At 44.4% G+C, this 17,575-nt stretch overlaps 1 protein-coding gene across 2 annotated transcripts in view; it reads right to left on the bottom strand.

The window, feature by feature from the left end:
- Nucleotides 1-17,366, bottom strand: part of P2RX4 (purinergic receptor P2X 4) — a 36,819-nt gene extending 19,453 nt beyond the window's left edge. The window contains exons 1-2 of one of the 2 annotated variants that reach the window (XM_056821777.1): nt 16,909-17,366; nt 7,219-7,366 (exon numbers count right to left, since the gene is read on the bottom strand). In XM_056821777.1, the coding sequence (XP_056677755.1) occupies nt 7,219-7,366; nt 16,909-17,042 (282 nt within the window). In that variant the 5' untranslated portion in view covers nt 17,043-17,366. The remainder of the gene's footprint in view (nt 1-7,218; nt 7,367-16,908) is intronic. The other variant, XM_056821776.1, reaches the window with a different exon arrangement.
- Nucleotides 17,367-17,575: the final 209 nt, after the last annotated feature.

The following is a 17,575-nucleotide window of genomic DNA, read 5'->3' as shown; positions in this document are numbered from 1 at the left end:
GAAAACAATAGCTGTGAAGGCATTTTGAAAAGAACTCTATAAGGGCAGCTAGGTAGCACACTGGATGGAGTACCAGGTTCAAGTTTGGCCTCAGACACTTCCCAGCTGTGTGACCCTGGGCAAGTCACTTAACCCCAACTGCCTAGCCCTGACCACTCTTCTGCCTTGGCATCAATATTGATTCCAAGATAGAAAGAAAGGGTTTTAAAAAAGGAACACCGAATATAAGGTAGACTTTTTTCCCCCTCCTATAAGATAAAAGCCACTTTAGCCTATCACTGAATATTGCGAATGCAGGAGGAGTTTCAGCACTTACTTTAAACATCTATTGGGTCAATACTTATATTGTCTTAAAAATAGAAGAAAGGACCTTTATAAAAATAAATTTCATCAAAAGGAAATGATTAGCAAAATGTGGCGAGAGTATTTTATAAGCTCCCTCCCAACCCCAAATAAACTCTCTGGCCTCTTGTTTTAAATTCCGAAGAAGGATTTACCATAGCCTTCTTATCAGAGGCTACTGAAGAAGAAGCTGTATAAGAAGGGTAAGGAGTATTAAGATTGATGGCTATTGAGTTCGAATTGGACTCACCTAATTTTGAACTGGAGTGGAACTTACAAATCATTGAGTCCAACCCTTCTTTTTAGAGAGGGAACCTGAAGGGCCAGAGCTGGTAGCTTGCCTAAGGACACACTACAAAGATGGCAGAGTAGATCAGATCTTATCTTGAGGCCTGAAACCCATAATTTGGAATCAAAAAGAGATACATTCGATAAATAGAAATTAAAATTACAGAAAGACAGATCAGGACACGCTTAGACATAATGCAAAGTCCTCTGAAATAACGGCAAAGAACAAAGGGGAACCCCCACTCCCCCCATCCTCCCCTGCTACCATTTTAAGCTTTTGCCATGTCAGGGGTGGAAACCAGTGATAATTGTTCTCTACTGGAGTTTCCCCATGACAGAAGGACCTTGATGTGAGGAAGGCTCTGAAATTTGCCTAACCTTGACAGTTTGAGCAGAAGAAAGTCCATCATGCCAGGGGTTAGGGGAAAGACCAAATAGCTTCATTATCTGATCAGAAGTGAAAGGGCAGATGGTTAGGAAGGCTGACAGAAATTTGGGAATAAGTCAAGGGCCCAAAGAGAAAAATCAACAGGGAGATTTGGAGAAATAAAAATGAGGCTGGGCAACTAGAAAGTCATATATAGGAAATATATTATATATAAAGAATATATATACACAAATATAAATAAATATTATGCTGGCACAGATAATGACCTGAGAATCACATCCTAAGAGAGCAATCAGAAAATCCCCAACAAAAGAGAAATCAAGTCATCCAATCCAAAGGGACCCCTATAAAAACTCTTGAATAGTTCAAGAGATATAGGAAGATTAGAGGAGGAAATAAAAATGGAAACTGGGGCTAAAATTAGGGTGCAAATAAACTTTCAGAGAAAAAATCAGTATGGCAAAACAAGAGAATAGGTAATATGGAACATGACAGACTCTTGTTAAGAAAGAAAATTCACTGTTGAGTTCCATTGTTTCAGTTGTGCCTGACTCTTCATGACCCTTTTGGGGTGTTTTTGGCAGAGATATTGGGGTAGATGGCCATTTCCTTCTCCAGCTCATTTTACAGATGAAAGAACTGAGGCAAATGGGTAAAGTGACTTGCCTAGGGTCACACAGCTAGTAAGTGTCTGAGACTGAATCTGAAAAAGGGCTTTCCTGACTCCAAGCCCTGGGCTCTATCTACTGTGCCACTTGGCTGCCATAAGACAAATACAGACTCTGAAAAAAAGAGAATGAATGATTTGGAATTGGAAAACTGCAGATGGGGAAGAAAAGTTGCTGGGTTCACACAGACATTAGAGTGGTTGAGCTGCTAGTTCATAAAACCAGAGGGTAAACATGGAAGAGGCTTTGGAAGCCTTCTAGTTCAAACCTCTTATTTTACAATGGAGGAACTTGAGAAATAAGTGACTTATCCTAAGTTGTACAGAATGACAGAGGCCAGACTTGAACCTAGATCCTTTGAATTCTAATGTAATGCTTTTTCCGTTATACTATGTTGCTTCCCTAAAGGAAATTGAAAAGGAGATGAAGATATATGTGAAATGTAGTCCTGAAAATCTTTGGTTTTCCAGGTTTCATTTCTCTTAGTCCCAGAAACTGTCAGCACCCTAGTTTCTTTACTCACTGACCATGCTCACAGGCCCTGGAGGGCTTAACCCTGTCTTAATCCGGGCTCCCAAACTCCTGTCCTGGGAAGGGATCGAGTGCCTGGTGGGGCCCTCATACAGCCTCTGATATCTAGATGGTTCCACCCAGGCTACAAATATCTTCTCCCCATCTGCCTTGCAGCTAAGCAGGTATCTTCCACGTTCCAGTTCTGGAGCCATAATAATAAAACTGATGTAACATCACCACTAGAAAGGTTGGGCTTCCCATTCCTGGAACTATTCAAATCAAACTGTCCTTCCTTGCCCATCCTTCCCATATAAGCCCAAGAAGAATGCAAGGTCCTGGGCTGTCTTCACTTTTGCATTTAGACATACAGTGCTTGGCACAGAGTAAGTGCTTAATACAGGCTTGCGTTTTTAAATTCATTTTTATTAGTGCTTAGGGTGCTGCTCCACATTTCATCTTGCTTTGGTTCTATTTATTTCATTCTGCATTAGTTGAATGAATGAATGTAATAGTATTTATTAAGTGCTTACCTCCCTGACCCTCTTTAAGACCCAATTTGAATTCCACTCTTGGGAGCAGCTGGGTAGCTCAGTGGATGGAGAGCCAGGCCTAGAGATGGGAGGTCCTGGGTTCAAATATGACCTCAGACACTTCCCAGCTGTGTGACCCTGGGCAAGTCACTTCACCCCCATTGCCTAGCCCTTACCGCTCTCTTCTGAAGCCTTGGAATGAATACATACACCGCATGGATTCTAAGATGGAAGGTGAGGGCTAAAAAAAAAAGAATTCTGCTCTTTACTGTATAACAGGTAAGACTCAGACCTGAACCTCCCTGACCCCACATTCAGCTCTATATTCTCTGTCTTGTGCTACCACTCTACAAGAGGACTTCATAGATTCTTGCATTCTCAGAAGCAAGCTACTGTCAAATTTAATTAGCAAGCATTTATTGCGTGCCAATGACATGGCGGGCACAGCACCCTCGAGGGAAGCTCCAGCATCTGCAGAGAAAGCGGAGTTCTATGGATGCCATGTCCAGCTAACCACAAGGCCCATTTCAATTCCCTCCATAAAACACTCTTCTCCCATTCCCTGGAGCCTTACGCCTGACCTTTGTACTTGAAGGATCCGTATTTTCCTCCGAATGGGCGCTACCCAAGTGCCTCAGATCCCGACCCTTCCCACCTCGAAGAATCTGGGGCCAAAAAATCAATCATGTGATGTCTAATTAGGTGACGAGAGCCCCAACTCACCAGGCTGGTCCTCAGATTGAAGCCCAACCGGTAGGAGGACAATGGCTTCCTATCCCAAAGAAAGCTGAGGAAATAGGAAAAGGCTTCAAGATGGGAGGCTCTGTAAAACTCCAAGTTACTTCTGCATATTTTTCTGGGAATAATTTTAAGTCTCCCAAGAGATCTGAGCTATGTATGTTGGAAACTTATCATGATCTGATGGACCTGCATGGATGACTCCTTCCTCCCTGCCCCCCAGATTCTTCCATTATAATCCTGAGCTAAGTGTGGCAGCTTATCTCCATTTGATTACACTTTTTATAAACCATATGGAGCAAAACATCCAAGTTTCTGTTAGTCTAAGGAGGAGAAAATAGTTATAAGCTGTGAATTGTCAATGTTTACTTAGGATATTTATTCTAACAATTTAAGAGATCATAGTGGAGGCAATGAGGTGGCTCAGTGGATGGAGAGCCAGGCCTAGAGATGGGAGATCCTGGGTTTAAATCTGGCCTTGGATGCTTCCTAGCTGTGTGACCCTGGGCAAGTCACTTAACCCTCACTGTCTAGCCCTCACTGCTCTTCTGTCTTGGAACCAATACATAGTATTGTTTCAATGATGGAAGAAAGGTAAAGGTTAAAAAAAAAAGGGGAATCAACAGAATTGCCTTCTATTGTGACTCTTGCTCATACTGGCTTAAAAATTATTGATATATTTTATTTTTACATTGTCTAGATTTCTCTCTATAGCCTTTCTCCTTCCTTCCCCCAGAATCATCCCTTATATATCAATTTTTTCTTTTAAACCCTTACCTTCTGTCTTGGAATCAATACTGTGTATTGGTTCCAAGGCAGAAGAGTGGTAAGGGCTAGGAAGTGGGGGTCAAGTGACTTGCCCAGGGTCACACAGCTGGGGAGTGTCTGAGGTCAGATTTGAACCCAGGACCTCTTATCTCTAAATCCACTGAGCTACCCAGCTGCTTGTTATAGTCATCATTTCTTACAGTACAGCTACATTCTTTTTTGTTTGTTTGTTTAAACCCTGACCTTCCACCTTAGCATGAATACTGTGTAGTGGTCCCAAGGTAGGAGAGTTTTAAGGGTTAGGAAATGGAGATTAAGTGAGTTACCCAGGCTCACACAGGTAGGAAGTGTCTGAGGCCAGATATGAACCGACAACCTCCCATTTCAGACATTTCCCAGCTGTGTGACCCTGGGCAAGTGTCAACCCCCATTGTCTAGCCCTTACCACTCTTCTGCCTTGGAAGCAACACTTAGTATTAATTCTAAGACAAAAAGTATGAGTTTAAAACAAAACAAGGTATAAAAGGGGTTAGTGTGGCTAGATGGAGGTTAGTGTGGATGGTACTTGAGTAGACTGTGTGACCCTGGGCCAGCCACCTAATTCTGCTTGCCTCAACTGTCAAATGATTTGGAGAAGGAAATGGCAAACCGCACTAGTATCTTTGTGGAACCCAAAATGGGGTCACGGAGAGTCAGACACGTCTGAAATGACTGAACAACCACCACCACCTCAGCTGTGTAACAAAGAGGGAAGAGACAGAAATGTTAGGAAGAGAGAGTCGATGGTGGTGCTGTCAGCACCTGCCTAGGGTAGTCTATCAAGTTGGAGAGGTGGGCGTAGGAAATGACATCTTTTATTGATGGAAGCCCCTGATAAGTTAGAGTAGACGCAGAGGAGGGCGGCCAGGATGCCGGGGGGTGGGGTGGGGCTGACCACAAGCATGTCCTGGGACAGTCCGTGGACAGAACTGGTGCGATTTAGCTTGGAGAAATGAGACCCACAAGGAAAGGGTCATGAGGGTGGCCTTCAGGTATGGGAAGGGCTGGCTCTCTGTAGAGGAAGCTTCCAGTCTCTTCTGCTCAACTAGGAACAAGTGGGTAGAAACTGCAGGGAGGGGATTTTTTTATCTGATATAAAGAAAGAATTCCCAATAATTAAAGCTGTAGAAGCTGAAATAGTAAAGCTGTAAAGCTAAAGAAGTCTTCAAGCAGAAGCTGGATTTGATTTGGGGCACAGGCTGGACCAAAAGACCCTGAGCTCCCTCCTAACTCGGAGTATGAGCCCTCAGAAGAGGCAGAGCACATCCTTCTTGGGATACAGTGTCGGAACACCATGTAGTGCTCTCACTTCCCTGTTCTCCCCCCTGCCCCACCCTTAACATCAAATAAAATGAGTGTTTCTATATACACAATATAATAAGAAATGATATTACGAAACTGTGGATTTCTGTTAGGTATTGCTTGCTCTTCTTTTTTAATTTTAAAAATGTTTTTCCATGTTTCCATGATTTTCTTTCCCTCCCCTCTTCCCTGCCCCTTCCCAGAGCTGACATTGCTCTTCTTTTGAATAGATGATCCATTCAACATGTAACTTCCAAAGCTATCCTATTTGTTGGTGGTTCTTTCTTGTGTTCTAGCTGTTCTATTATGCTCATTAAAACAACAACAACAAACTCTTACCTTCTGCCTTAGTACCAATTCTAAGAGTGGCAAGGGCTAGGCAACTGGGGCTAAATGACTTGCCCAAGGTCATACAGCTAGGAAGTATCTAATACCAGATCTGAACCCAGAGCCTTCTGACTCCAGGCCTGGCGCTCTATCCGCAGTGCTATCTAGCTGTGCCTGTTCCATACATGTACATTTTTTTAAATTAATTTTCTTTTTTCTTGCTTTTTACTACTTTGTTCCTATCTTTCCTTTTCCTCCCACTCATTTCTATTAGAAAGAAAAGAAAAAGAAAAACAAAGCCTTAGTAACAAAAAATATCACCGGGCAAAACATTCCTACGTCAGCTGTGTCTGGAAATGTCTCCTTCATCAGCATCTTTGGTCTGTCAGTTCAGGAAATGGGTGGCTCCATCAGTCCTAGGGAATCGTATAGAGACCAGAGTCTCCGAGTCTTTAAAGCTGCTGTTTTCTGTCGTGTTTTTGCCATTATACACGTGGTCTTCCTTCCTCCCTCTGCGCCCTTCATGGTCTCATCTTTCTTGGTCAGCTTCCTTCTCACTGAATTTACTATCAGTTAGTAGTCTACAAATGTATTTCTTAGGCTGATGTGCAATATTGTATTAATTCAGGTACAGAAGATTAACTTTCTGTTGCTTCCCCCCAAGCCCCTCCAAAGCCCAATAATTCGGAGTGGCTGACATCTTGATTTCTCTCAGTGTGTCAGGTTTTAATGGTTTGGTTTCGCTTTTAACCTTTAAAACTTTCTAGCTGAAGAATGAGGGCAGCTAGCTAGCTCAGTGGGTAGAGCACTGGACCCAAGTTCAAATTTGACCTCAGACACTTCCTAGCTGTGTGACCCTGGGCAAGTCACTTAACCCTAATTGCCTAGCCCTACTGCTCTTCTTAGAGGTAAGTGTTTTAGGGGAAGGAAAAAGAATTGACAAGAAATTCCTCTGCTATTCAACCATGATAAATGGCCATTCATATATGCTGGTAGTTTTGCTTGTGGTGGACGGATGGACAGCTTTTGGGTCAGAAAGACTCAGATTCAAATCCTGCTCCTGACATCTTTGAATTTCAGTGCTCTGATTCCTGAAGGCTGTCAATTATACAAGAGTTACTGATTTCTAACAGAGACAGGAACTCACCACCCACTAATGAAATCACATGTCCAAACCAAAACAATCAGAAAGTTTCATCAGCAGGAACTTACAGTGGTCAAGGGATGGAATAATCATTAAACACCGCTTAAAGGCAAATACGTGTAACCCCAGAGCAGGCGTGGGTAGGCAAAAGAGGCAACGCTGGAAACACACCTGAGCCGGAACCACGTAGTCGGCCACATCCCAGAGCCGGAGCCCCAGGTCCGAGGTGTTGGTCAAGGCCACGCCTTTCATCTTTGTGGTGATGGAGCTGACGACCGAGTCCACCTCTTGGTAGCCTTTTTCCCACACAAACACCCATCTGGAAAAGAGAAGGCTGGTTGGAGGCGGCTTTTCACGGGGACTTTGTACGGCAGGGCCAGCGCTTTCTGCATGTCGTGGGGCCATGGAGATTTAGTTTGAAGGAACTGTGGAGACCGTCTCTCCAAAGCCCCTTATTGCACAGATGGGAACACTAAGTGAGAGGGGACGTGACTAACTAAAGGTTAGGCAGAGCTGGAATCTAATTCCAGGCCGTCTGACTACAAATCCAGAACGTTTCCTAGATAGGAGAAAGCATCATTTCTGTATGTCAGGCCCTGGGAATACAAAGAAGGGCAACGAAGAGAGTCCCTGTCCTCAAGGAACTTACAGTTTAATGGAGGAGAAGACTCATAAAAGGTAACTGGAAGGCGTTTTCCAGGGGCATTGGATGGGGATGGCTGGGAAGTAACTATAGAGGCATGATATATTAGGACAGCTAGATGGCACAGCAGATAGCACTCTGGGCTTTGAGTCAGAAAGATTCATCTTCCTGAGTTAAAATCTAGCCTCAGATATTGCCTAGCTTTGTGACCCTGGACAAGTCAATGAACCCTGTCTGCCTCAGTTTCCTTATCTGTAAAATGAGCTGGAGAAGGAATGACAAACCACTCCAGTGTCTCAGCCAAGAAAATCCCCAAAGGAGTCACAAAGAGTCCCGTAGGACTGAACAACAGCATGAGATAAGATGAAAGCTCACCTATCAGAATCTGGTGATTCAGGCAAGGTTATAGGGGGTGAGGGGAGGTGGGAAGGTCAGGTAATAAGATGAGGAGATAACCTTTTGCCTCTAGGGAAATTCTTTTTGTTTGTTTTTCATTTAAAATTTTTTACTTTTTAAAAATATTTTTCCATGTTTACATGATTCATTTTCTTTCCCCCTTTCTTTCCTCTTCCCTCCCTGGAGCTGACAAGCAATTCTATTGGGTTGTATAAATGTTATCACTTGATACCCATTTCCATATTATTCATTTCTGCAATAGAGAAGTCTTTTAAAGCCAAAAACACCCAATCATATACCCATAGATCCATGATAAGTCAGTTGTTTTTCTTCTGTTTCTGCTCCCACAGTTCTTCCTCTAGTTGTGGACAGTATCTTTCTCATCAGTCCCTCAGAATTGTCCTGGGTCATTGCATTGCTGCTAGTAGAGAAGTCCATTACATTTGATTGTGCCACAGTGTATCTGTCTCTGTACAATGTTCTCCTGGTTCTGCTCATTTCACTCTGCATCACTTCCTGGAGGTCGTTCCAGTTCACATGGAATCCCTCCAGTTCATCATTCTCTAGGGAACTTCTGATAGCTAGGGACTGGAGGCCTCCCATTTGATGGCCATTTAATAGTAATGCCAACAATACTACATTTGTAGGAAATTCAAAAATAGATAGGATAGTCCTTGGCCTTAAGGAACCTAAGTTCTAATAGATTCTTAATTCCATGTCTGCAGGGGACGCAGAAGAATCCACATAAGAAACCTCTCCTCTAACACTGCTCCCATCCTGGTGCAGTCCCCTCTCCCCTCAGGCCTGGACTATAGCCAGAGCTGCTGGTGGGTCTCCCAGCCTCCAGTCTCTCCCTACTCCAGGCCATCCTCCATTCGTCACTAAAGTGATTTTCCTAGAATGTCATCCCCCAATTCAAACAACTCCAGTGGCTCCCTATCATACCTAGATAAATCCTATTTGGTTTTTAAAGGCTTTTATGGAGGTAGCCAGGTGACCCAGGCCTGGAGACAGGAGGTCTTGGGTTCCAATCTGACCTCAGACATTTCCTAGCTGTGTGACCCTAGACAAGTCATTCAACTCCCATTACTTAGCCCATACTGCTCTTCTGCTTTGGAACCAATACACAGTATTGATTCTAAGATGGAAAGTAAGGGTTTATCAAAAGAAAAAAAAGCCCTTTATAACTTGCCGCAGCAACTGTATGTGGTAAAGTAGATTAGAACACTGAGTTTGGAGTTGGGAAGACTTGAGTTCAAATCTAATCTCAGATATTTAGCTATATGATCCTGGGGAAGCCATTAAATCTCTGTTTGCCTCAGTTTCTTTAACTGCAAAATGGGGACATTGATAGCACCTAACTGAAAGTATTGAACAAGTGAAAAAATACTTGTAAAAAGTACTTAGCACAATGCCTGGTACAATATTTCTGGTTCTTTTACTCCTTAGACTCCTCCCACCCTTCCTTCTACCCCACACCTATTCTGTGATTCAGAGACATTGGCCTCCTTGCTGTTCCTTGAAAAAAGATATAGTCTGTTTTCTTTCTCTGAGTATTTTCTCTGGCTGTCTCCCATGCTTAGAACAATAATCCTTCTCATCTCTAACTCCTGGCTTCACTGGATTCCTTCAAGTTCCAGGGAAATTCCCATCTTCTACAAGAAGCCTTTCCAAATCTATCTTAATCCTAATGCCCTCTCGATATTAATTATTGCAGTTAATCCTATCCATATCTTGTTTGTACATAATTCTTTGCAGTTTGTCTCCCCCATTAGATTATGAGCTCCGTGGAGTCTTTTGCCTTTCTTAGCATATAGTAGGCATTTGATAAATGTATTTCAACTGATTATTTTAGAAATACTAAGTATTTAGGGGCAGCTAGGTGGTGGGGACTAGAGTTATGAAGATATATCTTCTGGAGTTCAAATCTGGTTTCAGACACTATTAGCTGTATGACCCTAGGTGAGTCACTTAACTCTCTTGGCCTTGGGTTCCTTTCTGTTAAATGAGCTGGAGAAGGAAATGACAAACCACTCCAGTATCTCTGCCAAGAAACTCCCAAATGGGGTTATGAAGAGTCAGACATGACTTAACAACAAGAAGTACTTTTAAATTATCCTAGTCTTAAAAGCTTTCAACTAATCCAAAAGTGAAACTCTTATTAACCTCTAACTATGAATTCTGAAAAAATTGTCTTTGCTCAATCTCAGATCAGCCTAGGAAGTAATTTGGATGGTATTTGGACAAGGGTAAGGAGTGGAGGAGCTGGACTTCATCCATCTCAGCAGCAGTCCTTAGTATATCAGAAGGGGGAGGGGGGAGAGAGAGAAAGAAAGAGAGAGGGAGAGGAAGAGAAAGAGACAGAGAGAAAGAGAGAGAGGGAGGGAGAGAAAGGAATAGAGAGACAGAGAGAGAGGGAGAGAGAGAAGGAGAGAAAGAGAGAGAGGAAGAGACAGAGGGAGAGAGACAGAGAGAGACAGAGAGACAGAGAGAGAGACAGAGGGAGAGAGGGAGAGAAAGAAAGAGAGGGAAAAAGAGAGAGAGGGAGAGACAGAGAGAGAGAAAGAAAAAGAGAGAGGAAGAGAGAGAGAGAGAGACCAAGAGGGAGAGAGAAAAAGAGAGAGAGGAAGAGAAAGAGAGAGACAGAGAGAGGGGGAGAGAGAGAAAGAGAGAGAGAGAGAGAGAGAGAGAGAGAGGTCAGTAAGAAGTCATAAAGTTGGGAGCTGAAGAATCTTGTGTGAGAAACAGCAAGAGGCCAGTGTTGATAGATCACAGAGTACTGAGAAGCTAGAAAAGTTTATATTTGATCTTGGAGGTGGCTGTTGCACCTTATGCTTAAGATTAAACACCAGTTAACAATAAAAATAAAAGCATATAAGCTCAAATCAATCATACCTGGGCCATACTATGTGATGGGCTCCTGAAAATAACAGTATTTGGGTTTTGTGAATTCATTTTGGCCTTCGTTTACTGATGTAAAAAAGGGTATGCTGGATGTTGTAATAAAGGTTCACTTTACTGACAAAGGTGGTGTATCAGTAAAATATTGAGAGGGTTATAGAAACAGGAACAGGGTGTGATGGAGGGAGCCCAAGCGAGTAAGAGTGAAGCGCCTGTCCCTCCCTTTCCCCTGTGATAACCACATTGTTTCCCCAGAAGGAAGCAGCTGGAGAGGATTGGGTGCCAAGCTCCCCTGTCTGCTACCCTACCAATGATTTCAGTGCCTTCCCCTCAGAAAGGATTTAGAGGAAGCCCCAGGCAGGGTCTTGTCTCTGAGGGAAAGGTCTCAGGCACTCTTTGTGAGACCTGACCTTAGTTTCTTGAAGTAACCTTTCCAAAATAGTATTGAGAGGCTAAAACGAATCTCTGACTGCTATAAAGGGGCTTATGATTGGGTTTTAGGTAAACTGGATGAGGGGAGAGGGAATGTATAGCCCTGACAAGATCCTATGCGGTCTGTGATCTGAGGGGCACGTAATGCTGCTCAATCAGACGTCTGCCCCTTCCCAGCTAAAATAACCTTTTCTAATAATTTATTTATCCTTTGTGGCCTAAAGAATTATGAAGGGATAAATTCAAGAAGGCAGGGAAGGGCAAGGGAGCTCTGCTCAACTGTGAGAGTCCACGGCCCCCTTCAGGGGTCTGAGATGTCCTTTCTTCAGGCTGAGGGAAGCAGGAGAAGTATGTTTAGAGGGAGATAAGGTATAGGTTTGAAGGAAGAAGCAGGATCTTCTCATGTGGTTTGGTGATTCTCCAGCCCCCCAAAACTGGTCCTGACAGCTCCAAGTCTCAGACCAGAAGAACAGAGGCTCCTCAGAACTCCCTCTGGTCCATGTTTTCCTCCCAGAAGTCCTTGCTCCTCAACTGCCCCTGGTTGTCTTTCAGTTCTCATTCCAGGGTTCCAAATCTTCCCTGCCTCCAACCTAACACTGACTTCATTCACAATGATTGCTTTTTGTCTTAATACAAGATATGTTGACGTATATACTAAGAAGAGTCATTCTCCAACAGATGGTTGAAGTGTATGAATAAGTAGTTTTCAAAAGAAGTGATATTAGTAATCAATAGCCCAATAAAAAATGCTCCAAGTCACTAAGAAAAAAATGCAAATTTAAAAAACTCAGGTTCTGTAATGGACTTCTCCATTAGGGGCGGTGTAATGTCCCTGAACAACTTGCAGGGATCCAGGAGAAAAAAACACCATTCATAAGCAAAGGATAAACTATGGGAGTGGAAACACCGAGAAAAAGCAACTGCCTGACTACAGAGGTTGAGGGGACATGACAGAGGAGAGACTCTAAATGAACACTCTAATGCAAATACTATCAACAAAGCAATGGGTTCAAATCAAGAAAACATCTAATGCCCAGTGGATTTACGCGTCGGCAATGGGGGGTGTGGGGGAGGAAAAGAAAATGATCTATGTCTTGAACGAATAATGCTTGAAAATGATCAAATAAAATATATTAAAAAAATATGTTTAAAGAAAAAGAAAAAAAAACCTCAGGTTCCAACTTATGCACATCAGATTGGGGTAGCTAGGTGGCTGCATCAATAGAGTGCCAGACCTGGAGGTTCTAGATTCAAATCTAGCCTCAGGCACATCCTAGCTGCGTGACCTTGGGCAAGTCACTTGATCCTGTTTGCCTAGCCCTCCCTGTTCTTCTGCCTTGTAACTGAGTGTTAATATAGGTTCTAAGACAGAAAGTAAGAATTTTTAAAAAATTTTATAAAAAACCCTCATCTTCCATCTTGGAATCAATACTGTGTATTGGTTCCAAGGCAGAAGAGTGGTAAGGGCTAGACAATGGGGGTCAAGTGACTTGCCCAGCATCACACAGCTGGAAAGTGTCTGAGGGCACATTTGAACCCAGGACCTCCCATCTTTAGGCCTGGCTCTCCATCCACTGAGCCACCCAGCTGCCCCCAAAAGTAAGGATTTAAAAAATAAATAAATTGGCAAAGATGACCAAAAAAAGGGACTATGATAATTGTTGGAGAGGCTAGGGGGCAGCAGGCATACTTGATACACTTCTGATGGAAATGTGAATTGGTCTAATCACTTTGGAAAAGTCTAAGTTACTAAAATTTACATACCCATTGACCCAGCCAGACTACCATTAGACTTTTATCTCCAAAAGATCAAAGGCAGAGGGAAAAGAAAAACCATATGTACACAAATGTTTATAAATTGCACTTTTTGTTACTCTAGGAAAGGATTTGAAATAAAGTGGGTGCTTATCAATTGGGAAACGGCTGAATAATTTATGCCATGGCCACCAATCAGCAAGCATTTCTAAAGGGCCTACTATGTTCCAGTCACTGCAAACACTAATATCAAAAATGAGCTTCCTACTTACAAGGAGTTTATATTCTAACAGGCAAGACTGTGTGAGATGGTTGGTTGTGATTCTTCATACTCAAAGAGGACCAAAACACCACCACAATGTTGGGGTCAGTGTCAATGTACAGTGTCTGATTGCAGTTGATCAGACCAAAATGAACTCAGAAGGCTCTACCATAGGTTGGCACAAATAGTATATATAAACATTTGGAAACGAGATGTCTTAAACTACCACGTGTCATTAGCTACTGCAATTCTGCTTATATAAGCATAATGGAATAGTATTGCAATTAGATAATGGGATGTCATTGGATTATTATTTAATGAGATATAGTGAGAAATGACAAAAGAAATAGATTTAGAGATATTTGGGAAGACTTGTATGAATTGATAGAGAAGAAATTGAGCAGAACCAGAGGAAGAATTTATACAATGACTAGAATTAGGTAAACAACTGTGAAAGACTTGAGAACTCTGATCAATTCGGTGACTAATCATGGCTCCAGAAGATGGATGATAAAGGCTATTTCCCATCCCCAGGTGGAGAGGTAAGGAACTAAGGGTGCAGAATGAGATAGATTTCCTCCCTCCCTCCCTCCCTCCCTCCCTCCCTTCCTTCTTTCCTTCCTTCCTTCCTTCCTTCCTTCCTTCCTTCCTTCCTTCCTTCCTTCCTTCCTTCCTTCCTTCCTTCCTTCCTTCCTTCCTTCCTTCCTTCCTTCCTTCCTTCCTTCCTTCCTTCCTTCCTTCCTTCCTTCCTTCCTTCCTTCCTTCCTTCCTTCCTTCCTTCCCTTCTATATTAGGATGAATTCTAAGACAGAAAACTGTTAAGGGTTAGGCAATTGGGTTGCCTAGGATCACACATTTGAGGAGTATTTGAGGCCACATTTGAACCTAAGTTCTCCCAACTGGAGACCTGATGCTCTATCCATGGTGCTATCTAGCTACTCTAGATAAACATTTTCTTTCTTTTTTGATTTAAAGATATTTTATTTTCCAATCACATGTAATAATTGTTTTCAACATGTTTTCCAAAATTATAAGATCCAAACTGTCTCCCTCCCTCCCTTCCCCCCTTCCCTCACTCTACTCTGAGAAAGTAAAGCAATTTGATCTGGATCAAGATATATACATTTTCAAATATGACCAATGTGTGATTTTGATTTTACTTGTTTTAAATATAGATCTTTATTTTTTTGCTTCGAAGAATTATTATAGGTGAAGAGTGATAGTGATGCAATAAAATAAAAAAAATAAGTGAACCTTAATGGAAACATTAAAAATAAATGGAAAAGGGCAGAAGAAACTTCATTTTCAGAAAGGGACACAGTTGATAATAAGTTAAATTTAACATACTATTTAAAAAACAAGTTACAGGTAATATTCCTGGTTTCATATACATTCCTCTTTTTTGGGTTGTATGTGGAAATGTTTCTGTTCGTCAAGTTTATTATAAGAAAAAAAGAAAATTCATCCCCAAAATGCTGCTTTTTGAGAGAGACTTGTTGAGTGGCAGCATAGACTTTGCCAAAAACCAAATAATCATTGAGGAGAACTGATCCAGAAATGTAATTGAAGAACAGAAATTCCCTGCCTTGATCTCCCTGAAGAATTTTGACTTGAGAAACCAGAGTAGATATCAGTGATTAAACCAGACAAGCTAAACTGACTTTTCTCTTTGATCCACAGGAGCTAGTCGATATTCTAGGAAGAATCTAGGCAGGTCTTAGCTCCTCCTCACACAGGACTAAAAAGTCAGAAGAATTGTCAAAGTACCAATTCATGAAGTTCCACAGGTGGGTCCTTATCTACACAGGTGGTGGGGACAGCTTCCTCATCTACACAGCTGGGTGCTTCATTGACCTTTCTCAACTTTTATTTGGGGAAACATCTGGGCTCCCAGCTCAGGCAGATGTTAGAACAGCTGGAGAAGGGAGCAGCTACCACTAACATTACAAAGCAAAGCGTGCCAAATGTAGCGCAGTCGCTCTCTTTGCCCATATCCCACCACCAGTGGCCAAGTCTTGTTCTTTGTGACTTCAGATCATTTCTCCAAATTGCTCTCTTCTGGCACAGTGGTGCAGCCCCCCGCCAGCCCCTCACCATCTCACCCCTGGACCATTACCACAGCCCTCCTGGAAGGTCGGCTTGGCTCAAGGTCTCCCCGCTCCATTCCATTTCCCACTCAAACGGATTTCCCTAAAAGGAAGATCTGACCCTATCACCACCCTCCCACTCACTCCATGGATGCCAATGGCTCCCCGGCATCTCCAGGATCAAATATAAAAGCCTCCGCGTGTTGTCCAAAGGCCTGTACAACCTACGCCCCTTTTAGCTTTCTAGGCTTACACCTTGTACTTTCCCAGCTTCCCTCCAGTTTTACAACCCGGCCATTTTGGCCTCCTGGAACAGGACGCTGTCTCTAGGCTCTGGGGATTTTCTCTGCCCGGTTCCCATGCCTGGAATGCTCTCCCTCCTTTTCTGAGCCTCTTGGCTTCCTTCAAGACTACAGGGAGCCTGACCTACCCTTATTAATTCTCGCGCCTTCCCGGTTCATTATTTCCTATTTATCCGGTCAGTGGGTTGTTTGTGGTTGTCTCCCCCCCCCCCCCCCCCAATAGAGAACTCTTCGAGAGCAGGGACTCGTTTTTTTGCCCTTGGCGTTTTGCACTCTGCCTGGGCATGCAGTAGGCGCTTAATAAGTGCTCATTACTCGACTCCTTCCCGGGTTCCTCATGAACTTCGGCAAGACAAGGGATGAGAAGGTTGTAGGTGGGCTTGGACCTGGGGCAGAGATTTGGGGGTCCAGAAAGCCTCAGATAGTTTCGGGGAGGGAAAGGCAGGGAGAATGGCAAAAACAATAGAGCTGGAAATGGGTTAATACTTGTCGCTTCCCGTTAGGGCAGGGCTGAGGCTGCGACCGAGAGAGGGGTTGGAGGAGATGTTGGAGGGAGGGTCTGGGGGGCAGGATTGAAGCTAGAGCTGGACTGTGTAACCCAAGGGGATGTGGGGCCTCTTCCCCCCCAAAACTGGGCGGGGTGGAAGTTATAGCACAAAGGTAGCCACCAAGCCAGCCCCGGGGCTAGCTATCGTTTCTTTGGGCTTCCCCACTCGTGACCAACAAGGAGCAAGGAGATGCCTTCGATGGGAGGGGCGAGGTAACCCCCAGCCCCCGCTCGCGCAACTCGCAGCCGCAGGAGGCGTGGCCAGGAACTTCCATATTAACCTCTTGGTCTCCTCCCCTTCCCCACGTGCCCACAGGGCTCGGGTCTACTCCGGGTGGGCGCGCCCTCCTGACAGGTTCCGGGGCAGGCGGCTGGGGTTGCCCCACGGCCAGGTCCCGGGTGGTCCCCAGGTGTGGAGGACGAGGAACAACGGCCCCATATGGGTTCGTCGCACACCAAAGCGGAAAGAGCACAGCCGGGGGTGGTTGAGGGGGCGCGCCCCAGCAGTTCCCCCTTGGTCTCGCGCGGGCGCTTACCCGATGACGTAGGCGAGGATGAGTAGCTGCACAGCTCTGTTCATGAGCCCCACTTTGCGGCTGCGGATGAGCACGATGCGTGGCGTGTCATACTCGAAGAAGAAGCTCGACAACGAGGCCCCGCAGCCCGTCATGGCCCACCGGGCTCCAGGCCGAGCCTCCACTCTGGCCTCCAGCTGCCGCGGCCGAGCCAAGTCAAGGCTAGCGGCCGGGCGGGGCGGGACCGGGAAAAGGCCACAGCGGCTCCGCCCCGCACCCCACCCCCAGCCACAGCCGGAGCGGTCCGCGTAGACTCGGAAAATCCCCAAGCCCTTTCCCCCGAAAGCCTGAGGCTTCTCTGGGTTAGGGGGCTAGTGGGGAGCTTGGGCATGACCTGGAGGGTTAGGGTTAGGGGAGGGAAGGGTTAAGAGGTCCGAAGCTGTGACTTCATCAGGGTAAAGCTCCCACCGTGTAGTATCCCTCTACAGGTGCCCAGCAGCAATCACTTGTAACTGGAACCTCCTGGGATCCCACGGCCAGGGCCGGGATTGGAACCCGCCCAAAGGGGCTGACATAAGCTCAGGTTAGGGTTAAAGTCCATAAGCAGAGACGAGTAGAGGGGGAGGAATCCAAAGGTTGATTCTACGTTTGTCATGGAATCTTATGATCTAGAGCGGGAAGGGACCTT

The sequence above is a fragment of the Monodelphis domestica genome, chromosome 3, assembly GCF_027887165.1.
Source record: "Monodelphis domestica isolate mMonDom1 chromosome 3, mMonDom1.pri, whole genome shotgun sequence".
NCBI lineage: Eukaryota > Metazoa > Chordata > Mammalia > Didelphimorphia > Didelphidae > Monodelphis > Monodelphis domestica.
Note: the sequence above shows the minus strand (reverse complement) of the source record. Positions and strands in the feature narration are given on the sequence as shown.